This window comes from Geotrypetes seraphini, chromosome 4, assembly GCF_902459505.1.
Source record: "Geotrypetes seraphini chromosome 4, aGeoSer1.1, whole genome shotgun sequence".
NCBI classification, from domain to species: Eukaryota; Metazoa; Chordata; class Amphibia; order Gymnophiona; family Dermophiidae; genus Geotrypetes; species Geotrypetes seraphini.
Genome location: NC_047087.1, coordinates 106,172,908 through 106,198,770, shown reverse-complemented (window position 1 = coordinate 106,198,770; position 25,863 = coordinate 106,172,908). Strand labels below are relative to the sequence as shown.

General features: G+C 39.9%; 1 protein-coding gene across 6 annotated transcripts in view; it reads right to left on the bottom strand.

Moving 5' to 3' along the window:
- Window positions 1-3,789: 3,789 nt before the first annotated feature.
- STXBP5L (syntaxin binding protein 5 like) overlaps window positions 3,790-25,863 on the bottom strand; it is an 815,959-nt gene continuing 793,885 nt past the window's right edge. For 5 of the 6 annotated variants that reach the window (XM_033941651.1, XM_033941652.1, XM_033941653.1 and 2 more), the window contains one exon: window positions 21,642-22,170. In XM_033941651.1, coding sequence (XP_033797542.1) covers window positions 22,129-22,170 — 42 coding nt within the window. In that variant the 3' untranslated portion in view covers window positions 21,642-22,128. Of the gene's footprint in view, window positions 4,725-9,356; window positions 9,458-21,641; window positions 22,171-25,863 lie in introns of those variants that run through there. The other variant, XR_004539193.1, reaches the window with a different exon arrangement.

The window sequence follows — 25,863 nt, the reverse complement described above, 5'->3', positions numbered from 1 at the left end:
ATGGGAAGATTTTCAGGTTCTGGCAGTTTGGTCTCACTGCAAAAGAGCAAACACTGTTAGGTCAGTTTATGAGCTAATCATCATCTCTGTTCTGCAGGAATTTATTATTCTGCATGGTTTTTAAACAATGGTGGAAACTCCTGTAGTTAGAGGGCATTTTTTTTTTTTAAAGCTTTTTGTTTTAAACATAGATAAGCAACTGTTTATCTGCAGAAAAAAAAAAAGCTTATATCTCCTCTTCTGTGGGAGAAAGTAGCCATGTTGATGACAAAGTGGCCACTTCTTGTGATCAGAAAAAGGGGGGGGGGGAGAGGGCAAGGAAGAGTATAGGTGGAGATTTAATTTGGAAGCTCTGTGTGTATAACTGTAGGCACTCTGAACAATGCTCCATAAGCACGACCAGATGCATTATGGGACTGCAAGGTTTCAGAGGTGCTCCTTTGGTGTCTTTGTAACCTGAACAGAGAATTTCTCTGTTCACCTGAAATGAGAATACAGTACATTAGGAAATGAATGCCAGAAGGGAAGGTGATAAATTGCAGATTATGGAAACATGCTAGAGCCAGAATGTCTTGTCATGCCATGACCTGTGAACCTGCAGTCTCTAATAAAACTCAATCGTTACTCTCTGCTCTCTGTTCTTTTTTTTCTCTCAAACTAGCAAATTGTGAACTTAAAGATGATTTTCTCTAAACCAGTTCTGATGTCATTTTGGTTTATATAAAACACATTCTTTAAAGACAGTCACCAGCTGCACAAATAGGCGTGTCATTGCTAGTCAGCACTAGATGATTCAAGTATTTTCTAAAAATTAAGTGTGAAACAGACCCTACTGTGCCTTAGCATCTCTTGCTCCTACGATGATGGCTAGATGTTTTATCTGTGTGATTTATAGTTTTGAAAAAATTCTAGTTTATTTATAGATGCTTCAGCCCTCTCAGTATTTCACAGATTTTTTTTCTTCTTTCCCCATATCTTAGTGATCTGTTGTTGGCAGGCAAAATGAATTCATAGTTATGTACCATTATTTCTGAGGCTTATTCTTATATATCTTTTAGGCAGCTGTTGAAAACTGATCTGTTTGGTAAATTTGTAAATTGAAGTTTCAATCGTGATTGGTAAACTGTACTGTATACTGATATTTTAAAATGTTTATCTTAATCTGATTTTTAATGTATTTTTAAGCCAATTGTATTTTATTCACTGATTGTACAGTTCTTCTATATGTGAACCGCCTAGAACGATGTGGTATGGCGGTATACAAAAATAAAATTATTATTAATTTTTGTTGTCTTATCAGCAGGCTCATTATGGGTTGTAGCCCCCTTAGGCCTCTTAAATTTTATTTGTGGTGGTATCTTCTCATCTTTAACATTTCTGTTGTTGATTTTTACCATATATATTTTCTTCACATGTTCTGAGAACAACATAAGAACATAAGAATTGCCGCTGCTAGGTCAGACCAGTGATCCATCGTACCCAGCAGTCCGCTCCCACGGTTGCCCCTAGGTCACAGACCAGTGCCCTGAGACCAGCCCTACCTGCGTATGTTCCGGTTCAGCAGGAACTTGTCTAACTTTGTCTTGAATCCTCGGAGGGTGTTTTCCCCTCCGGAAGAGCGTTCCAGGTTTCCACCACTCTCTGGGTGAAGAAGAACTTCCTTACATTTGTACGGAATTTGTTCCCGTTTAACTTTAGGGAGTGCCCTCTCGTTCTCTCTACCTTGGAGAGGGTGAACAACCTGTCTCTATCTACTAAGTCTATTCCCTTCATTACCTTGAATGTTTCGATCATGTCCCCCTCTCAGCCTCCTCTTTTCAAGGGAGAAGAGGCCCAGTTTCTCTAATCTCTCACTGTACAGCAACTCCTCCAGCCCCTTAACCATTTTAGTCGCTCTTCTCTGGACCCTTTCAAGTAGTACCGTGTCCTCCTTCATGTGCTGGATGCAGTATTCCAGGTGGGGGGGGCGTACCATGGCCCGGTACAGCGGCATGATAACCTTCTCTAATCTGATTGTGATCCCATTCTTAATCATTAACAGTCTGTTCGCCCTTTTCGCAGCCGCCGCGTATTGCGCGGACGGCTTCATCAACTTGTCAACCAGTACTCCCAGGTCTCTTTTCTGGGGGGTCTCTCCAAGTACCGCACTAGACATCCTGTATTTGTGTATAAGATTTTTGTTACCGACATGCATCACCTTACACTTATCTACGTTAAACCTCATTTGTCGCGGCCCATTTCTCAAGCGACCATTGGCTTCAAGTTTTACCTAGGCTGCATGCTAGGAGAAGACTATGGCTATCTTATAGAGCAAAAGAATCCACTGAATTGGTAGAGAAGATCAACCAGGGCCTGCACCTTTAGAGCTAAAGCCCAAGAATAGGCCTGAGCACAGAAACAGATGTTTCCTATTTTTTGAGCACACCACACAGGAGATTCAGGGTCAAAGGGCCATGACAGAAGTTGAATCATCAACATTGAACCCCTTCTTTATATAGCTCAGAATTGGACAATTGTTGAAGCTGATCTTTGCCTACCAAAGAGACAATGAATAGAAATCAGCTTCTCCTAACCAGGGGACTTAGCGTTCATCATTAAACATCTAGAACCCCTAAATGACAATCCATCTGTTGAATCCTATCATGTCTTTGACTGCAGATTTCAATGAAGAGTGGCAGTAGAGAATACCAGAATTTGTTGATCAGCTTGTGAAAAGTATAGATACTATATCCTTCTTCACATGACCACCTGTTGGCACCTAATTAAGGCCAACATCTGTATGACTACACACCTCAGTTTGTAAATTTTCAATGCAGAGAAGCACTTAGGTTTTGATTCTGTGGGTTTGGCATCAATCTATTAATGGTTTATGTTGGGCTAGAAGCCCCCTATCCAATTGGCAAAAGGACAGACTCCCAGGCAGGTTTATTGACTCCAATTGCTGTGTCAGTACCTAGTGGTAAAAACAGTCATGCAAAGGTTTAATAAGTCCAAGCCATATGCTTCACTGCCTTTTAGGCACAAGGTTGGCAGTAGACATGAAGTCAGCCAGTTTGGCCTGTTGTTGAGCCTAGGTGCTTGGTAACTATAGAATAGTAAAACATACAGCTGACTACCAGCAAGACCACAGCAGCCGCCTCCTTGCAGTTGTGGGGGTTCCTACCATGAGAGCTTAGTGATCCTAGCCATATGAAGGTGAAAATACCTGAGAAGATCATAGCTTAGCAGATCTCTAAGCTATCATATCAGATGTGAGGAAGAAAGACATCAGTGGAAGCTGCTATGGCCAATGGGTAAAAGCCCTGTTCCCATCTTCCAGAAGTCATAGGTTCAAATCCCAGCACATATTTTAATTGTAGCATTCTACCTTTCAAGTGCACCTTGATGATCTCACAATGCTGTCAGCATTGTGCAGCTGCACACTTCCATTTGCAATCAAGTAGAAGCCATGTTAAGGTCTGTATCTGTTTTTTTTCTGTTTTTAAGCTTTTTGCAAATGAAGTTATGTATGCAATCTACATATTTTTTCAGTGCTTTCTTTGCTTTAAAGAATGAGCTGATTGGAGTACTGTTTAGTCAGAAAAAATGGGTAGCTTTTTAGCAAGAAATCTAAAGCTGTGATTTTTCAAATACTCTGCTTCAATTAATGGATGTTTTCCACTAATTAGCAAATAACATTGCTGTTTGTCCACAAAAATAGAAGATTTTACATGCAATGTTTGTTTTGATGTGCCCTGTTTATGTGGTGCCTTATTAAATGTATTTTGAGCTTAATAAAGCAAAAATAAAAACCCAGAGAGCTATTTAGCAGATTGCATTAAGGATGTCTAAACTGTGCCTAAGTTCTGTCCATAAACTCATGTCTATCTGAAGCCCAAACTACACTCAAAAGTAGACCTCCTTTACAATGTCCTATGGTTGTGGGCTTACCTGCCTGTTTCCCTAGAAGTCTTATGGGGAAATGGGCAGGATTGATGCCCACTTACTCCTGCCTGTTACAGCTGCTGCCCTAAAATGGCTGCTGTGACCTCTAGTGGCAGCTTTACAGTACTGCAAAGGGGTGTCTTGCTGTGTTTGGGGGTTTTTTTGGGGGGGAGCATCAGAAGGGGGTAGGTCTACTTATGTGGGTCTGAGCTGATCTTTACCTCTTACTCAAAAACAGTAAGGCCCTGATTCTGCAAAGCGCATCTGCAAAGCGCATTCTGCAAAGCGCATCTAAAAGTTAGGCATAGTTTGGACGTCCAAGATAGACATCTTTTGTAGAACCACGCTCAGCAACGCTCAGCACTGTTTAGACGTCCAAATTTTGAGACATCCTTTAGAGAATTGGGTTTTAGGCAAGAGTTATAACTTAATGTTATAATATTTTATTATTATGATGTTATTAGAATGGCGATTTTATGGTGTTTTTCATTATAATTGTGATACTGGGAGTTGGATCTATCTAATGCTTTTATTTATTTATCTTCCATCAGAGAGAATGACTGGGATTTGAACAGCAATATTAGGGTAGAAGGCTATAGGTTTAACCAGTGTGCTACACTTGGAGGTCCGAAAATTAGGGCCTGAAGTCTGCCTTCTGGCAAGGATTTTAGTTTACGGTCTTGCATGCTTGCCATAAGATCATCTGGGCCTTTCTTAAAAGAAACTGTCCCTGGAATGGCAGTTTACTCAGGGTCGCCTTGGAAGAGGAATCCCCTGCTCATTGCCTGATCCAGAGCATCCTGTGGGTAGAAACAGAGTAGGTCATTTAGAGCACCAGCCACATAATCTGGAGGAGTATTCTAATTCCTTAAGATCAATCTTATCATGCTTTTAGAAAAACATTGAAAACCTATCTGTTTGATAAATTCATATCTTAATTGTTTTAGTATTGTATTTATGATATGTGCATGTGGAGCGTGAGAGCACCGGAGCATGAGAGCACTGCTCCGCCACCTCCCCCAAGCCAGCAGGGGATCCTGCACTAAAGCCAGCAGAGCCGACCGAAACCAGCACTGGGGGCCCAGCACCGGAGCATGAGAGCACCGCTCCTCCCCCTCCCCCGAGCCAGCAGGAGATCCTGCACTAAAGCCAGCAGAGCAAACCGAAACCAGCACTGGGGGCCCAGCACCGGAGCGTGAGAGCACCGTTCCTCCCCCTCCCCCGAGCCAGCAGGAGATCCTGCACTAAAGCCAGCAGAGCCGACCGAAACCAGCATCGGGAGCCCAGCACCGGAGCGTGAGAGCCAGCAGGGGATCCTGCATTAAAGCCAGCAGAGCCGACCGAAACCAGCATCGGGAGCCCAGCACCGGAGCGTGAGAGCCAGCAGGGGATCCTGCACTAAAGCCAGCAGAGCCAAAAACGCGCTGCCGTTCGGCGCGCCGACGAAGGCGCACGAAAAAAGGCCTTAGCACGCGCCTTTGTGAAGCGACTTTGCGAAGAGACACAGCACGCCGAACACAACGCTCCCAATAGAAGCCATTCCGACACTCGCTCAAGAAAACTCAATCGTAACACCACCAGAAGAGCAGAAAAGTAAGGAGACAACTTATGCTCTTCCCCTTTCAAGTCCTAATCTCAAAACTAAAACCCACCTCAGGATCAACACCGCCAATCCTCCCCCACTTTGCACACAGACTCATCTTGAAGAAGAACCGCCCCCTCATACAATCAAAAATGACACCCTACACAACTAAACTCCTGCTCTCCCTCCTATTACTCTTCCCGCTCCTAACAAATTGGAAAACATCTGGATACCACATCTCCCCATCCCAATTCTATCCGAGTCCAACAGACACTTCCAACCTTCAAGAAAACCCCAACCATCCAGAAATCTGATAGACTGTTCAACGATCACCTATAAAAGCATCCCTCCCAGTTGGGGAAAAAGACCACTCCTCAAGCCAAGAACAACATCCAACATCCATCCACAACCAAGAAACCTCCTCCATCCAATATGCACCCAAAATCCCAATACAACCTACACCTCAATAGCCTGTGTATATATGAACATAAGATCGATAAGCCCAAAGGCAGACCTAATAAATACTGGATAATTAAAGAACAACTAGGCTGCCTATTCCTAGCTGAAACCTGGTTAACATCTGACTCAGATACTTGCATAACAGAATTCTGCCCTAAGAGATATAAAGTAGAGCTAGTCTGCAGGGAAAAAAAGCGAGGGGGAGGATTAGCAATTCTAGCTAAAAACAATCTCAACATAAAAGTCCTAGACAAACACACTACACCCGATCTAGATCTACTAGCCTGCCAACTATCTGGCGACACAATCAAAGACACCATAACCTGTATTCTCTGTTATATGGCACCAGGAAAATGGAGCGCTACAAAATATATGCTTGAAGACTTCATCTTCCAGAACTCACTAACATCAACCTACAACCTGCTACTAGGAGACATCAATCTCCACCTTGAAGACCATACCTCCACTCAAACTAAAAGCCTACTCGCCTACCTCAAAACACTATCCTACCAAATACTCAACCCCCAACCCACACACGAAAAAGGCCACCATCTAGATATTGCGGCATTCATGACACAACAACCTCACACACCTGAAATACACATCTCAAACGGATCCTGGAACCCCTCCCTCTGGTCAGATCATTATAAATACACCTTCAATATCAACTGGGCTCAATGCAATTACAAACACAAACCCCACAAATCCCCCATCAAAATCTGCCCAAAAATCGAACCAACCACATTCTGGGATAAACAGATCCCGAAATCGAATCCGTAGACCCCAAAGAATTCATACCACAATGGCAAACATTAAGCGAAACAATCCTACATGAGCTAGCTCCAATAAAATCAAAACACAAAATCTGCAGACAATCAAGACAAATGATTCAACGCCGAACTTCTCCAACTCAAAAGGCACTGCAGACAAATGGAAAGAAACTGGAAAAAAAATAACCAACATCAATCCAAAATAGCATGGAGAAGTCTTATCAAACAATACAAGACCAAGCTCAAGGAAACAAGAAAAGATTACTACTCCAAACTGGTAGGCCTGGAGTCTATAGACTCAAAAAAACTTTTCAACCTAGTAAAAAACCTCACCGACACCAAATCTTACCTAGCAGCTCAAGGAAAGCACCCACCAACAGCCACCCAACTCGCAGACCACTTCAAAAACAAGATCACAACAATCAGGACTATCTTTAATAACACACGACCCCACCTAGTCGAGATAACAACAAATCTCCCAATAGGAGAAGCCATTGCAGCAGACAGGATCTGGACCGAATTCCCAGCAGTAAACTGGACAGATATGAATCGACTCTACAAAAAATACAGTCAAGCCTCATGCGACCTGAACCACTGCCCCTCATATCTGATAACTAACGCCACCCCCAAATTTAGGGCCAGCCTCATACAATGGATCCAAATTACTCTCACTGAAGGTCAATTCCCGCAGCACCTAGAAATCATAATCACTCCAATTGTGAAGGATCACGAAGGCCTAATAGATAACCCCGCTAACTAAAGACTCATCACCTCAATACCAATATATGTCAAAATTATAGAAGGACTTGTTGCCCAATACTTCACAAATTATCTGAAAGACCACAATCTTCTCTACCCCTCTCAATCGTGGTTCAGATCCAACCACAGCACGGAGACCCTACTAGTAACCCTACTAGACATAGCCCGACAGCACCTCAGCAAAGGCAGAAGGATGCTGATAATTCAACTTGATCTATCCGCAGCATTCGATCTGGTTGACCACACCATCCTACTACAGACACTAGAAGCCATAGGGATTTCAGGCAGGGTATATAACTGGTTCCAAGGATTCCTTAAAACCAGATCTTATAGAGTTAAATCAAACAATCTTAAATCAGATCCATGGTCCAACCCCTGCGGGGTACCTCAAGGATCACCACTCTCACCTACTCTCTTCAACCTCTTTTTATCCTCTCTGGGTTCCACCCTAGACAACCTAAATGTAACCTCTTTCAAATGTTGACCAACTCATATCTGCATGGACCTCACCTTCCTTTAGAGTAAAATTAAAATAAGAATCTATGTCTAAAGTACAAGATGAACTAGAAGATCTTAAAGCTAATAATTCAACTTGATCTATCCGCAGCATTCGATCTGGTTGACCACACCATCCTACTACAGACACTAGAAGCCATAGGGATTTCAGGCAGGGTATATAACTGGTTCCAAGGATTCCTTTGAACTAAAAAAGCTAGCTAGATCTTCTGTGGAAGTAAGGGATATCCAAGAAGATTGTGTTTTATTAGTTACATTAAATGCAGAGTTAACTAGTTGGAATAATTTTTTAACATTGCTACCTGTGGTCCCAACTCTAGCCGAGTAATAAACCTTTCGTTTGTGCCTTAGCATTAACTTATAAATTCCAATTTTATTTCTCCATATTATTTTATCCTCAGTAAGTTTTGATTTTAACCATTTTCTCTTGAGTTGTCTAAGAGATCGTTTCATCCCTAATAGTTCATTATCATACCATTTTGTAGCATCTTGTGATCGTCTTTTTATTGTATGTTTGGGAGCAATTTCATCTAAGATCATATTACAGTTCTTTTTCCAATTCAATGGAAGATCTTGGGTGCTCCCATTTGAGAGGGAGTCATTATAGTTCTTCACTGAAATAGTGTCAAATCTTTTCCAAAATTCAGCTGGATCTGGTGATTTCCTAACTTGGATTTCTCGTTTTTGCTGAATCAAACTTGGATAACTTGATAAAAATACTAAATGTAATGATCTGACCATGGGATCTATGACCTTGTAATTCTATCTTAATTAAAAAATCAGGTTTGGTAGTTAAAAAAACTAAATCAAGGTGATGGCTTCCTATATGAGTTTGTGAAGGTTTTATAATTGTAAAATCTAATGTCTTTAAGAACATATTAAGGTCAATTACATCTTGATTAGTTTCTACTTCCAGATGAAGGTTAATATTACCTAATAAAAGACAATGAGGAGCTATAAGCGAGTTATTATAAATAAATTCATAAAAATGCTGTTTGGCTTGAGGCCAGGATCCAGGAGGCAAGTAAAACAATATGCAATTTAAAGAATCTAAAAGATCTATATGATTAAGTGTACAGGATATAATTTCTAAACCATTTTTAATCAAAGAATCCTGTACTGTAAAATTAAAACTTTTATGTAAAATGATAGCAATTCCTCCCCCTCTTCTTTCCTTTCTACAAAAAGGAGCAATTTTAAAATGAGAGACCAAAGGGAGCTAAGCCAGCAACTCCTGCCTCCTCCTCACATGCCGCACGGCAAATGGATGCTCCTCGGTCTGCCGTGCCAATCACCAAAAATGGGGCATGAATCCAAAGTATCCTAACCTGAGGAGTCCATCTCACCTGTTTTTAAGTGAAAATGAGGTGTTTGAGGCAGATCCAAATCGGAAAATCCAAGATGGCCATCACAACAGCGATTTTAGCACTACATATGGCCCAGGGAGCTACACCAAAAATAAAAAAAACAGTGATTTTAGTATTTTAGAGGTGGAGGAACCTGTCTCTAACCCTAGAAACAAACATAACATAACATAAAAGCCTTCTATACCACATAACAGTAAAGATCCATGCGGTTTACAAAAGTAAGGAGACATTAAAAATGAATACATTCGACTTCCGGTTGATGCTTGGACATGGTGGCAGTGTGAGCTAGGAGCTCCCACTTCCAATTACTGATCATCGCTCTAATAACATTTTTTAGCAGATCTTTGTGCAGGAAACTTGCAGTTTTCTGTTGTACGACATAATCCATACAAAATGGCTACAAAAAAAGGCAAACCAGACCCTCAACCAGCAAATAAATGGCTGAAATCTACACCTCCCTCACCTGAGAAACTAGGCAGGAATGAAGACCATGAGGCTGAAAACGACCCCATTTTGGCTGAATTACAAAGCATAAAAACTATGATGAAAACTCACCTGGAAATCTCCAAAGACATGAGAACGGAGCTCGAATCAATTCATTCTCAGCTTGCTACTTCACAGCAGCATTTTGAACAGCTTTCTCTCCATGTCTCTGCAGTGGAAACTGAAATACCGGCTGTTCGCGCCAATTCCACTGCTGTTCAGAAACTCATGTTCGACCTGGAAGATATGGCTAATCGCTCTAGAAGGAGCAACATTCGTATATTAGGTAATCGCTCTAGAAGGAGCAACATTCGTATATTAGGGATGCCTGAATCAACAGAGGGTGCAGACACCATGGCTTTCATCTTATCTTGGCTGCCGAAGTTTCTTGACATTGAATTCTCTCCTACTCTCGAACTGGAATGTGCTCACTGTACACCCTCCAAGCCAATCCCGCGCAGCAAGCATCCCAGACCCATTATTGTAAAACTTCTTCAGTTTCAGCAAGCACTCCAGATCCTCACAGCTGCCAAGGGTAAAGCCTCCATGTTACACCAGGGTCATAAAATCCTCATTGTGCCGGATCGGGCACCTTCCACAGCTGCAAAAAAAAATCCTTCCTAGCTCTCGGACAAGAGCTTAAAGACCTGGGGGCTCAATATGGTCTTTTCTACCCAGCACGCTTCAGAGTCACATACCAAAATCACACTGACAACTATTCCGACCCTGAGATACTGAAAAAGTGGATCCAACAAACTAAGATGGGGTGACTGTATACCGGGTTTCTCTTCAAGTTTGTTCCTGAGGAACTTTGCCCTGCTGAATGTCTCAACTATAGCAGAGATTAACTGTTAACTGTGTTTTTTTTCCAAATTCACTACTTCATGACAACTGTGTTCTTTACAATGGTTATGCTTCTTTTTTCTTTCATCAGTTTTGCTGGTAATTCTATACATGTGCTTCCGCTCCAACTTCTCTCCACTATACTGGCTTCATTTGCAAGGGCATACAGGTTTATTCTCTCTTGGTTTATGTGAATCTTTGTTGTTTGTCATGCATATATAACCCTGATTAATATTTACTATCTTTTCCTCACTCCCGAGCTGTTTTCTTTCATGCTTAATTAACAGTTTTTAAGATTGTACTCCCTGTGCTAGTCTCTCTAACACTCTGACGCACTTCCTGGGGTTTATTTACTCCTCCTGGTTCTATTCCCGTTCTTATTTCTCGCAGGTACTGCTCTTTTTGTTATCTTGCTAATCCTATTACTAAGACATCCTTATATAGCAGCTGTACTCTCCTATTCTCTGTAAAGTAATGCTGTCTGATATCTTTTCACAAACTATTCTCTCTCGATCGGAATCCGCTCCCCTCCCTCTCCGGTCTTCTCCTCTTAAGGAACAGACCTTGCTGTATTTACTTTGCTTAATTACTTTTTCATTACTTCTCATTCCCTCTAGAATCACCACTAGTTCACAGGGTAACTATATTTCCTTTTTGTTTACTTTTTCCTCAGTAAGATTACTTTATGAGTCCTGTTTTAAATGGCACCATGTCTCAACTGTACTCCCTGCTTGTCTTTCTATTACTTTTTCTGTGTAATGGTTGAGAATTTCTGTAACTTGTTTATTTCTCCATCTGCTTTATTTAAGACAATTAATTTTACTGTCTCCCCTTTACTAGTAGATAGAGCAAAACATATACTTTTCAGGAAGGTACATTAGTTCTTGGCTTTCGCAAAGTTTGCACCTCATTTTATTTATGGCTACGACTTTTTTGATATAAATGAAACATGCTTCTGCCCTTTCCCTCTCCTGCAAACGTGGCCAATTTCTAAATATAACACTCCTTTACTTGTATTTTTCGCTCTTTACATGTTAATTACAGCCGTTTCTCAGGGTAACCTCTATATATCTAATAATATATCTATAACAATAAGATTACTCTCCCTATCCTGGCATAAAGAGGCAATATATTTTCCTTACACCCCTGCTGAAGTTTTTTTTTAATTTATTTGAGTATCTCATGTGGGTTGTACCTGACTGGCTGCTCTCTTACTATTTCTACTGATCTTTCTAGAAACACCTTAGAATAACTATCTCTTCCTTTCACGTAGTTAATAATGACATATATTTTGTGTACCAGGAGCGGAATATGCTACCGTCCCCCATTTTTTTTTCTCTCTCTCTCTTCTGGCTCCTGCTACTAATCTTACTGTGCACTGCATATTTGAGCGTATTTATTGCCTGTCTCATACTGACCACAACCACATTTTTCAGTATTCTTTATGTGTCATTATACATGTATCTCTCTGTCCTGATATTGACAAATAATTCACTTCATTTGTAATTCTTATACTACTTTTATATTTCTCCACTTGAACAATGATTGTAATTATGTATGACTTGTTGCTTTCTCACTGTTGCTATTGATTTCTTTAATCATCTCTTAGGTTCACTATTTCTCCTTCCTATATGAGTAATTATAATTTGTGCTTACCCTGTTGTATTCCTCATGATCTATGTCTGCCTATGTTCTATACCTGTTATGTTGGTAACATCTTTGTATTAGGTCAGTCCCTAGGTTCAATTAACCATCACAAAATGTACCACTACAACTGGTTTTTACATGTGGGATTATAACATGCTTTTTATTGATTTTAAGCTAATGCTACTGGTTTCTAGATAATTTGTATTGTTATATTCTTTTCTAACTCAAACAGGTTTCTCACCATATTTGGGACTGTATGATTCCTTAACACTCATTTCTTGCCTATAACATGCCCTCTATCTCCTATTTCCTTCTTCATATTTATTTCTATACATCTTGTGTATTTAATCGCTCTCCAGGCAAACTGTGCCTTTCTCATATTGATCTCAATATATATCACTTACTCTCTCACCGTGTCTATACCAAAGTATGACAGTAAAGTCTTTTCTCTGTTGCCTGTTGTCTATGACACAACTTTATATGGGTTGTTCTTAATATGTCCTTACATTATTGTTTTAATGCAATAGCTGTGAAATAGTTTAAACAACAGGTACAAATGCAGTGAGAACTTGGTTTGCGAGCATAAATCGTTCCACAAACATGCTTGTAATCCAAAGCACTCATGTATCAAGGCGAAATTCCCCAAAGGAAATAGTGGAGACTCAGATGATTCGTACCACAGCCCAGGAACTTTGATGCAGAATGTTATGCGTACTTGTAGTGCAAGACCTCGCTCGTTTGGAGCAGTTGCTGTACTCCTGCAGTGTTGGAGAGAGGGGAACCATCGGCTCAGTTGTGATGTGTGTAGACTGTTTGTACTTGTATCGCAAGACATTGCTTGTCTATCAGGTTGAAATTGAGTAAAATGTTTTGCTTGTCTTGCAAAACACTTGCACACCAAGCTGCTTGCAGTCCAGGGTTTTGCTGTATATTAGTCCTCGTCTCCATAGCTCCTATTGTCAATCTGTATACACATGTTTTAGATCATTTTTTCTTACTCGCCTGATGGTGATACTAGCCTACATGCCATACAATAGACCTAACCTCTGTTGTTCACTCTATTATTCGGCACGTTTATGACTCTATTATTATGTTATGATGCCTTGTCACCTTCTCGTAGGTATCATTGCTAATACTTCTTTCCAAAATGTCCCTTCATAGTGGCATAATAACGCAATTCATAAAGGTGCAATGTATTTTGTTACCCAGCCTATGATGGTTTTTTTGGGGGGAGGGGGTTCTTTTTCCCTCTTCCTCTTTCTTTCTTGATCTCTCTACTTGGCTCACTACAGACTTTCAATTTCACTAATATAAGCTGATCTCTTGACTCTAGAGTATTCCATCCCACTTCAAGAATTTCAACAATTATACTAGCACTTTCCTTGCCAATACTATTACATGCTCGGGTTTTCTAACGATAACCTTTGCAATTATTTTTCCTTATGCAAAAAGCCTGCCTTCCTCTAATTATTGTACTTATTTACATCTTAAATGTTTCCATAATACTGTAGCATATCATTTGTAATTTCCATTTCTTGTTCAACTAACTATATTCTCACAGTATATAAACACTGCATATATTATTTGACTTATCAATAAATCTCCCCACCTTACTAGCAACACTGTGTTTATCTCATGTTTATAACTTGTCTATATTATTCCGTTACTATGGTTGATGTTTTACCTGCACAGTATACTAAAACTTCCAGTATTATTGGAAGTGGGTCTTCCTGGCCCTGTTGGTCACATGTTTAACCATCTGGTTTGTGCTCTTATCTTCCTCTTGCCCTGGAGAGGGTTCACCTCAAGATATTACTCCTTTGACACTTTAGTACCTTGCTCATCTCATAAGGTGTGTATTTCCAATACCATAACTTGCTCTAATAATCTTCTCTTTAATAAATATGACTTCCCTTAAATTTGCCTCGTGGAATGTCAATGGCATTAATCTAGCTCTCAAATGCAAAAAATAATGGACTACCATCGGCTGAAGGATTATGATATCCTTCTTCTACAAGAGACTCATCTAAATTCAAAGGAATGTTCTCTCTTTAAACAACCTGGATATAACACACATCTATTTTCTCCTGCCCAAAAGAAGAAGAGAGGTGTCTCAATATTGTTCAAAAACACCACTAATGTACAGATTCTTCACCAGTTATCCGATGATGAAGGCCGATGGATCATTGTTTCAGTATGTTTGGGTTCTACATGCCTATCCATTATGAATGTTTATGCACCTAATGTTGATTTGCCTCCCTTCATTATAACCCTGAGGGAAACACTTCTAGAATTTTCCAATTATCCTCTTCTCATCGGCAGCGACTTCAATCTTCCTCTCGACTCTACATACGATAGACATTCTACCAAATTTCGTACTACTAAAATGTGGAAGGAACTTCACCATATTATCCAAGATTTAGGACTTTGTGATCCTTGGAGAATTCTCCATCCAACTGAGAGTTCCTTCACCTTCTGTTCGGCCCCCATACCGATCATACTCCAGAATAGATTTTTTTCTCATGTCAAAAATATTACTTCCACAGATTTGTGCTTCCGTCATACACCCTATAATCTTATCAGATCATGCTCTGATTGGTCTTCATCTGGAACTACAACATGTCACACCTAAGCACCAATGGAGACTGAATACTTCCCTCCTTTCCGATTCTACCTTCCTGGATAGAATGCGCTATTTTATTTCAGAATTTTTCCTTAACAATCAGGACTCTGTATTTTCATACAACACATTATGGGAAGCTTTCAAAGTAAGTCTCAGAGGAGAAATCCTCAGCTATATGTCATGGAAAAGAAAAGAAGAATCCTCTAGATTAAATTCTTTAGAAGCTGACATTTCTACTCTGGAATCACAACAGTTTAATTCTACAGCTTTAGCCTTATCTCCTGAATTGATAAAGAAAAAAACTGAATATAATCTTCTATCTGCTTTCATGATCGGGCAAATACATGTCCTCTAACAAATCTGGTCGACTTCTAGCTAAATACCTTGCTAACCGCAAGCAACATGCTAGAATTGCTTCTCTTAGTGAAACAAATGGATCTATTCTCACAGATGATGCTTCTATCTCCCAAGCAATTACTTCCTTCTATGACAAGCTATACTCATCCTCTACTATTAACACACCTTCAACGAGTGATAGTTTCCTACATAATCTCCCACATCCTTCCTTATCACATTCCTAGGCACTGAAACTTGGAGCTCCCATTAGTGAAGATGACATTTTGGAAGCCATAAAATCTTTATCCTCACACAAAACACCTGGTCCTGATGGATTCCCAGAAAAACTTTTTAAAGTTCTCTCTTCAGAATTTATACCTATACTAAAATAATTATTTACATATCTTTTTTCACACCCGAAAGACCAAGGTTGTTTCATGGAAGCTCACATCATAGTTTTACCTAAACCTGGTAGGGATGAATCTAACGTAGCCAACTATAGACCCATCTCACTATTAAATACTGACTGTAAAATTCTAGCTAAAATACTGGCTTCTAGACTGGAGAAAATTCTGGGCAACATAGTTCACCCTGACCAAGTAGGGTTCATGAAAAATCATTTCATAGGTGATAATGCATGCACATTTCATTCACTAATAGATGTCGCTCATTCCTCTCCTCTCCCCATGGTAGCACTTTCGCTTGATGCTGAAAAAGCGTTGACATGATAGAATGGCCCCACCTTTTTGACACTCTCCGATGGTTCGGTTGCGGGGATGGTTTTGTGAAATGGGTTCAAATGTTGTACACCAAACCTTCTTCCAGACTACGTATCAATGATTCCATCTCTACTCCCATTCTTCTACATAGGGGCACCCGCCAAGGCTGTCCCTTATCCCCATTCCTCTTCAATATTGCTTTGGAACCCCTTCTTATAGCAATTAGACTGCATCCTGATATCTCTGGAATACCGGTTGAATCGGAACATTTTAAAACCCTTGCCTATGCTGATGACCTCCTAATATTTCTTTCAAATCCTTCCTCCTCCATTCCAATCTTGCTCCAAGTAGTATCTCAGTTTTCGAATTGTGCCGGATATCGTATAAATTGGGATAAACCGGAAATTATGCCCCTAAATGATCATACATCTATCTCTGATTGTGGTCCTATTAACTTTAAATGGTCACATTCGTCACTGAAATATTTGGGTGTCCTTTTCCATCGTGACAAGAATGTTATGATGTCTCTTAACCTAACTGCCATTTCTTCTAAAGTTGAATCCCTATTAAAACGCTGGTCTCCTCTATCCTTGTCATGATGGGGATGAATTGAGGCAATTAAGATGACCATCACCCCAATTGTCAACTATTATTTATCCATGTTACCTAAATTAGCTCCACGTGATTTCTATTAATCTATTGAAAGTAAGCTTACTGAATATCTGTGGTGTAAGAAAACTCCCAGAATTACTATTAAAATACTTAAATCCTCCAAAGAAAATGGCAGCATGGGATTCCCAGACTTTTTCTTCTATCACGTCGCTGCATTCCTCCGATATAGTTCCTTCTGGATACAAGATTCCGTACCACTGGATTGCCGATCTGCCTGGTTTTCTATAGAACAATTCCTGGTTTTTCCCATTCCACTTTCATGTTTACCGTATACTCCCTTACATATGGTACCTGATAAATCTGTTACTATTATTACCACTATTCATGCAATCCAACACTTTGACTCTATATCCCATCAAAATAAATGGCATACTATCTCATCTCCACTTTGGTACAATACCCAAATCGACAACCATCCTATTCATTGGCGCTCTTGGATGGACAGAGGTATTTGGTCACTGGCCCATATTTTTGAAAATAATATCCTCATCCTTCTCCCAAATCATGAACAAGTTTTCTATTCCCTCGTCGGAATTTTTTTGATGGTTCCAGCTATCTCACCGCATTAAAAAAATGCTCGCCTTCCATTTCTGAATATCTTAAATCTTCGGCTTTTCTCTCGTTCTCATATCTCAGATTCACTTTGGGTCATTCCATATCTATTTTCTATAGGGAACTGCACTCCAAACTCTTCCCCACATCAAAAAAGTCCACTGACATATGGTCTAATGAAACATCTTGGAAAGGATCGGCCAAAGATTGGGAGCTCTATATCAGCAAGATTATACGACCCACTGCATCCTCTAGTCTCTCACAGTCCCTTTACTTCCTATCATATAAAGCCTTTTGGACTCCAAATAAGATGTTTCGAGCTGGCCGTTTAGGCTCTAAAACTTGTTGGCACTGTCATTTGGACTTGGGAGACATATGTCATATGATTTTTTCTTGTCCTAACATTGCTACTTTTTGGTCACAAGTATGGCTTATCATCAAACAGATTCTTCCAATACAATCAGAACTCTCTACTGATATTCTTATTTTTAGAACTCTCCTTGAAGACTCCTTGACCACCTGGCAAAAATCCTTACTTAACATTTTGATAGCACTTACTATCCAAATAATACTACATAATTGGAAATCTGCAGACCTATTGAATGTCACATTCTGGTAGAATACAGTCCTGATGATACACCTATATAAAGTTAAAGCAGCAGAATTCTCCAACAGACAGAATATAGTCAATAAGATTTGGGATCCCATAGTGAACTTCTCTTAAATGTCATTGATATCTCCACCACAATTTTCTTTGAAATTATGCCACACCCTTTACTATATTCTGATTTGAAGTCTCCCTGCTACTTACATTACAATGCAAAACACCCCTCTTGAACAGTCCCTCATCTGTACTTATTTACTGAGCAAGGTATTATTCTCTCCTCCCTCTCCAGGATTTTCTTCCAACTCCATTGGAGTTGCCGTGTGTGTTTACAGAATTCTTATTACATGTTTACTATTTGCAAATTTTATGTGTCCAATGTTCTCGAACACTGGCAACTACCATGTTTTTTCTATTTGTTATGTTCCACTTGTTTAAAAATTTCAATAAAAAATATCTGAAATGTATGTTTCTAAAATTCATGTTTCTAAAATTTCAATATAAAAAATATAAATATAATATAAAAATGACATTCAGTTACTCAAAAATTTAGTGAACAGATAGGTTTTTAAGTGTTTTCTAAACTTGATACGAACTAGCGTTCGAGATCAGAGAATTTAAATCTTTATCCCAAGAAGCTGCTTGATAAGCTAAAAGATGCTGGTGGTGTTTCTTATATTTACATCCTTTGACCGAAGGGAATGAGAAAAATGTAACTAATCGTCTTGAACATTTTATATTAACAAAAGTAAAGGAATCTTATAAATAGCTAGAAATAAGACTGAATAGTAATTTGTAGCAGATGCAACCGAATTTAAAAATCACCCGAGCCTCCACCAGTAGCCAATGCAACTTACACATAAAAGAAGTGATAATTTTTGAGTACCGGGTCAAACTGCATTATCAGTGCACTCATGCCTTTGCTGAAAAGATTGTGCAGAATAGAGGCCAAAACTGTTTCAATACTATATAAAGGCCTGAAACCAGATTGAGAATTGTGCAAGAGTGTCTATCAAGGTGATCAAGCAATTGAAAATAGACCAAGACTTCCATCAGTTTTACAAAGAATGGATTGGATAAAATTGGTCTGTACTTAGTCACTGTTAATTTAGATTCTTTAGAATTTTTAGGTATTGGAGTAATCAATGTGTGTTCCTGGGCAGAAGGAAAAATGCCCTTTTCCAACATATGAGACATCCAATCCAGAAGATCTAACTGAAAATAAACCAGAGCTGCTTTCATAATTACAGAAGAGCAAGAATCAAACGGACAATGTGATTTTTACATACAGAAAAACTAGTTTTAAAGAACCCCACCCACCTAGGGTTACCAGACGCCCAGATTTCTCCGGACATGTCCTCCATTTCGAGGACCTGTCCGGGGGTCTGGACGGCATTTCAAAACCTGGCACTTTATCTGAGTTTTGAATAGCTTCTTCAAAATCGTGTTGGGCAGGAGGGCATGCGCGGATGCCCTCCTGCCTGATGAGAGCAGGCAGCGGGGGGGGGGGGGGGGGCGCGTGACTGGGGCATAATGGGTCAGGGATGGATGGAAATGGGCAGGCCATGGGGCAGGTCTAGGGGTCTGGATTTTGCTAAAGTAAAATCTGGTAATCCTATCCCCACCCCCAATTTGGTTTAACAGGCTATCAGCCTGTTACTCACTGTGCAAAGCTATGTGCTGGGAGCTGCAGGTGTAGAAGCTGCAGACAGCTTACAGGGAGACTCTCTGCCTCAATAAGCCTGGAATCTGGACCGGTCTTCTGACTACCTCTCGTGTCCAATCCACCGGCTGGAGAGTTCACCCCCTCCAAGGACCTCACACATGCCACTCTGGGGGAGAAAGCATTGGCCTCGATCCTGGAAAACCACCATGGTGCCTCACAGCTTGTGCTCAAACCCGTTATAGACAAACCTGGGGCAAGCAGTGCTCCCAAGGGAATGGTCCCTTAGCCTACTGTTAGTGTAGGTTGTGCAAGTAGGTGCACTGCAGAGCAGCCTACCTCTTTGAAGCAGACTCTACCCTCAGAGTCTGCAATCTCCCTCAGCCAGAGCTGTCCCACTAAGGGGGTCCTCTGTAGAACTGAAAGCCTTGCAAACAAAAAGAGCAAAAAAAGAATTGAATTTAGAGAAAATAAACAGAAGCAGAAAGACAAGCTCCTACTGTCTTGCTTGTAGGAAGACAACTGAGGAGCTGAAGGACAACCCAAAGGTAAGACAGGAGAAGCAAAAAAGTATGCAAAGTAAGCTTCCCACAAGAGTTCTCGTGAGAAGGGACTGACTACCCGAAGGTTTGGGAATAGAGTGTTTGTCATACTAGAAGTTTGTTATGACGTTTGCTTTCATTACTGAGACACAGAGAGAGTACACAACCTTATTGCTGTTTCATGTCTGTGGAATGTGAATACTAACTTCCTGACTTGTAAGCTGCAAGTTCTATTAAAAAAAAAAAAAGGATGGGAGCAAGTATTTTATTATTTGAGTAAATTAATCCAGGTCCCTCTTGATATGAGTGCTGAAAGGGCACTATTGGGAATTGGCGTAGAGGGTTTATCATCTTCTCAATCTAAGCTTATGGATCTGGCATTTATAGCTGCCCGATTAATATTGGCCCAGCAGTGGCGTACCCCAAATGTACCCACAATAAGAGATATTAGAGATCGCTTAGGAATAGTGTGTGAAAAATATAGATTATCAGCCTTTTTAACAAATCAATGAGCGAAGTTTAAAGATATATGGGAGAAATACATTGAATTGGAAAAAGAGGATTTTTGAAAGATTTAATTTATATATCTTTCTATCCTTATGAAAAGAGAATCCAGGCCTCCTGAGGGGGGTAGGGTAGGGACTGGGACATATTTAATTGTTTGTATGACGAGATGTTTTATCTCACTATTTTATCAAGGGTTATGAATCATGTTAAAATGTAATTTATGTCTTGTATTTAGATTATTGTATCATATTTTTTTTGTTAAAATTATTAAAATAAAGAATAAGAAAAAAAAGGACTATAGTTTTTCTCTGTAGAAGTACATTAAGTAAGACTGTACTTCTAGAGTTAGCTAAAAGTGAGAGATCAGACCCTTACAGGGACAAAAGATTACATTCCATCTTTCCCGCTTTATAGATTTCACCTTATCTTCCGAGGAAAAATACAAAAACTTATGTAGGCACTGAGAGGATTTCCAGCTGCTGTACTTAAGTCTGTGAATAAGAATTTTAGTGGGGGCATAGGGGTGCAAATTCAGCTATAGTAAAATGTGTTATCGGAGCTACAGATTTTGAATTCTACATCCTGGAGGGAGCTTTAGTAATTAGGCAGTCAGCATTTGCCTATAGAAGGGCAGTATGATTCTAATTATGTAACTATACAACAATCCCTTCAATTACATCTCATATGCATAATTTTACAGCTGTATGTTAACATTGCTCTTTGATTTATGGTCGTGATATATTAAAAAAACAAATTGCTTGCAAAACATGACTAAGTATTTCAGATTCTTCTTGCAGGTTAAGGTACTGTCAAAATTTATCCAACAAGCCAGTGCTTCTCAATTTTCACTTGAAAGCACACCTAACCAGTCAGATTTTCAGGAATACTACAATAAATAAGCATGAGATAAATTTCCATACTCTGGTTCGCCAATATATGTAAATTTATCATGCACAGTCAGCATTTGCTTTAGTAATGCAAAGAATTGTGACAAAAAGACTAACCACATTTTCCTTTGGAGGGTGTGGAAGCAGAAATTTTTCAAGAGAACAAAAGAAAAGCAACTAAGGAGAAACTGTAAAGCAAAATGAATTCTATTATGAATGGTGAACATGCTTACAAAGTACTGCTTGTCTGCAATGCAGATTTTAAAAATAGAGCAATTTTCTTTGAATATTTTTTGCTTAGCCTAGAAGAAATCCTCTTTTCCTGTCATAACATGCTTTTTCTAAGATGACAATTTGTCATGCAAATTTCTGAAGCTTGGTTTTATTTTATAAGTACATTAATATTCTAGTCTGTACAAGTTTTAATCAGGAAAAAAATCCCCATGGTTTCAAATATAAATCCTTGTAAAAGCAGCATACCGATGGCCATTTAATTCAATTTTTGGAAAAAAGGGTAATTACAGCAAGAGATCCAAGTCCTTTCCACTTTAAAATTTTCCTTGCTTACTTGGCAGTAAATTTCCTTTGTAGCAAAGTCAGTTAAATGCTTTATTGGAGAACGTTGTATTCCAGTCAGGTGATGGTTGGCTTTAGGAAAATCTTCTGAAAAAGGTCAAAACTGGTACCATTTCTTGTCTTTGTATTTCAGCATCAACTGTGAAAGAGAAAAAACAATATGAAATGACAAAGTACATAAACACTGCTGTACTGGAACAGACCAAAGGTCCATTGACCCCACTGTCCTGCTTCTAACATTGGCCAATCCAGATCAAAAGAAGCTGACAAGATACCTAAAGGGTACAATAGATTTCAGGCTGCTCATAAAGGAATAAGCAGTGGCCAACAAGTTCCAGTTGTTCCAGGAACTTGTCCAAACATTTTTTTTAAATCCTCTTATGCTAACTCCTTTTACCACTTTATCTGGCAATTAATTTTAGAGCTTATTTTTACATTGAGTGAAGAAATATTTTCTCTGATTCGTCTTAAATGTACTACTCAGTAACTTCATTGCGTGCTCCCTAGTCCTTGTAACACAGTAACATATTATGTAATAGCAGATAAAGACCTCAAAAGGTGGCCAGAGCCACACCTGCCACACTGTGCAGGATACACTCTGTCATGATCAAATACTGGCATCACAAATAGGGCAGTCACACAATCATGGAAAAGTAGTTTTATAATTTTGGTTGCAGCATATTCCTTCACAATACTTGATTAAACCAGCAATCCAACAAAGCTACAAATTAACATTGTATTTTTGAAGAGAGTAAATAAGTTAGTCAAGTCTATCCATTCCACTCCACTCATTTTTTTATTGACCTCTCTTATACACGTTATTTCCTCTCAACCACAAGAGCCCTAACCTCTTTAGCCTTTCCTCGTAGAGCTGTTATTCCATCCTCTATTATTTTGGTCACTCTTCTCTGTATCTTTTCTAATTCTGCTATATCTTTTTTGAGCTGCAGTGACTAGAACTGCACACAATAATCAATAGTGATCACACATTGGAAAGATACAAAGGCATTATAATAATCTCCATTTCTTTTCTAATGATTCCTAACATTCCACTTACTTTCTTGCCTGCTGCTGTACACTGAACAGACAGACAATTTCAATGTATTATCACCAAAGGCACACAGATCCTTTCCTGGGAGGCGCACCTAATGTGAAACTTTGCATCATGTAACTACAGTAGTTTGGGTTGCTTTTCCCTATGTACATCCCTTTGCACTTGTTCACATTAAATTTCATCTACCATGTGGATGCTCTGTTTCCCAGTCTCATAAGGTCCTCTTGAAATTCCTCCCGATCCTCTTCTGATTTAAAAACTTAGAATATCGGAGACCATGTGATGCCTTGAGCGGAGCAGGACATGTCCACCCAGCACTGCCTAGAAGACCCCACAGAATCCCCAATCATCCTCCATCCTTTGTTTTTAGAGTTTTACAACACCCTAGCAGGGTATGCCTTGAACTTATGAACAGATATATCATCAATTCTCCGGAATTGATGGTGTCTAGAATCTCTAAAAAGGACAAGTCTGTACACATTAAGACAGTAGAAGATAAGATGGTGCCTAACTCCACTCAAAAACTTGACAGTACTTCATCTACTTTAAAAGATGAAATTACCACTGCAGTTGTTGGTGCATTGGACTCACGCTTTGTTGATTTTGGAACAACTCATCTCTCTCCATGGAATGTGTTCTGATATTGCTAAGGGCACCGGTGAGCTGGAGGTGCGGGTCTCCGACCTGGAGGACTTATCTCAAACTTCTCAGTCCGAAATTGCTCAGCTACAGAAACAAGTGTGGGATGCCATGGAACATATTGATGATCTGGAAAATAGATTGCGGCGAGATAATCTTCGCTTTGTGAGATTTCCCGAGACTCTTTCTGATGCTCAGCTCCTGTCGGTCTTGGAGGACTAGTTAACTGAGCAATTTCCTCCGCCCGTATATGGTAGACCTTATCGGATTGAACGTGCTCATCACTTGGGGCAGAAGCGTGAAGGGGGAGTTAGGCCTCAACCAGTTATTGCGAAATTTCACAGCTACAAGCAAAAAGCTGTGATTTTACATTGCTCTAAGATGAAATATGCGGATATTCATTACGAAAATTTGTCCATTCGGATCTTCCAGGACTATTCTCAGCATTATCTGATCGTCGATGGGCCTATAATGAAGTTTGCACCAGTTTGGTGGAATGCAAGATGCATTTCATGTTTCTCTATCCAGCCCAACTAAAGGTGAACATTGAGGGCAGCTGGCGAGTTTTTCATTCTGTGGAAGAGGAGCACACTTGGCTTGCTTCTTTGCTGGATTTAGATGCTGTCATTTCTAATTAGATTTCTTACTTGACTATTGCTTTGGCTGGCTTGCTTGCTATTGTGGGGTTGATTTCAGGTGCTTTGCACTTTAAAGTCACACTGTTTGTTCACTTTGAGTACCTGATTTGAGGCAGCCTCTTTGACTAGTCATCTTTGCCGTGTTGGACTTCCATTTGAGTTCATTTTATGTTACTGCTTTGCAGACACACTGTGGGGGGAGATCTGGAGGGTCTCTCTTTGGCTACTCTCACATGGTTTCTCCATTTTTCCTCTGGTGCTTTGGAGCCGTTGGAAAAGATTGGGGGGTTTGATAAAGAGAGGGGCTGGAGGGTGGGAGGATTTTGGAATGGGGCTCTTTTGGGGTTGGGGATGGGTGGCTAAGGTGGGAATGTGAGGGACGGTATGATTGTGACTGTATGGAGCTCTGTACTATGTTCCAATTTTCAGGCTTGGCTGCTGAACTGTCAGATATCCGTGGTGAAGGCTGGGCACCCGGGCATCCCCTAACTGATTTATTGTGCCTTGTTCTTTTCTCTATCTGGGATGATTGGGGCTAAATCTTCTTCATCGCTGAGAGTAGCGACCTGGAATGTGTCAGGTGTGAATTCTCCTATTAAATGGGCTAAATTACTATCTTATCTATGCCGCCACGAGGTGGATATTGCTTGTTTACAAGAAACCAAATTGTCTGATGTAGAACATATGAAACTAAAAACTGGATGGGTGAGAGAGGTTTACTGTTCTTCTACTACTTGTAAGAAAGGTGGGGTAGCAGTACTTATTAGCAAATGTCTACAGTCCCGAACTAAACAATCTATTCCAGAGAAAGGAAAATGGTAAAACCAGAGGGTATAATTTGAGGTTGAGGGGTGGTAGATTCAAGAGTAATGTTAGGAAATTCTTCTTTATGGAGAGGGTGGTTGATACATGGAATGCGCTCCCGAGGGAGGTGGTGAAGAAGAAAACGGTGACAAAGTTCAAACAAGCGTGGGATGAACACAGGATCTTTAATCAGAAAATAATGGGTATACACTGAAGGAACTAAGACCAGTACTGGGCAGGCTTGCACGGGTTGTGTCCCTTATATGGACATTCAGTTGAGGACGGGATGGGGAGGGTTTTGATGGCTGGGATGGTTAAGATGGGCTGGAGTGAGCTTTGATGGAGATTCCAGTAGATGGAACCTATGCACACTACTAGGCGGGGATCTGGGTTTCTGGTCCAGTAATATATAAGAAAAAGGACCATTTAAACTAAATTAATTTATGGACCTTGTATGGTGGGGCAGACTGGATGGACCACTTGGGTCTTTATCTGCCATCATTTACTATGTTATGTTACTATGTTATGTAAACTACTTGCCAAAGATGCATATGGCCACTTGGTGCTCCTGCAGGTGACTCTGAGTGCATTCTGTTTTAATCTACTAGTAGTGTATGCTCCTACTACCTATGAACATGTCTTTTTTCTTTTTTTCCAATTCTTTATTCATTTTTCATCTTCCATCAAGTACACAATA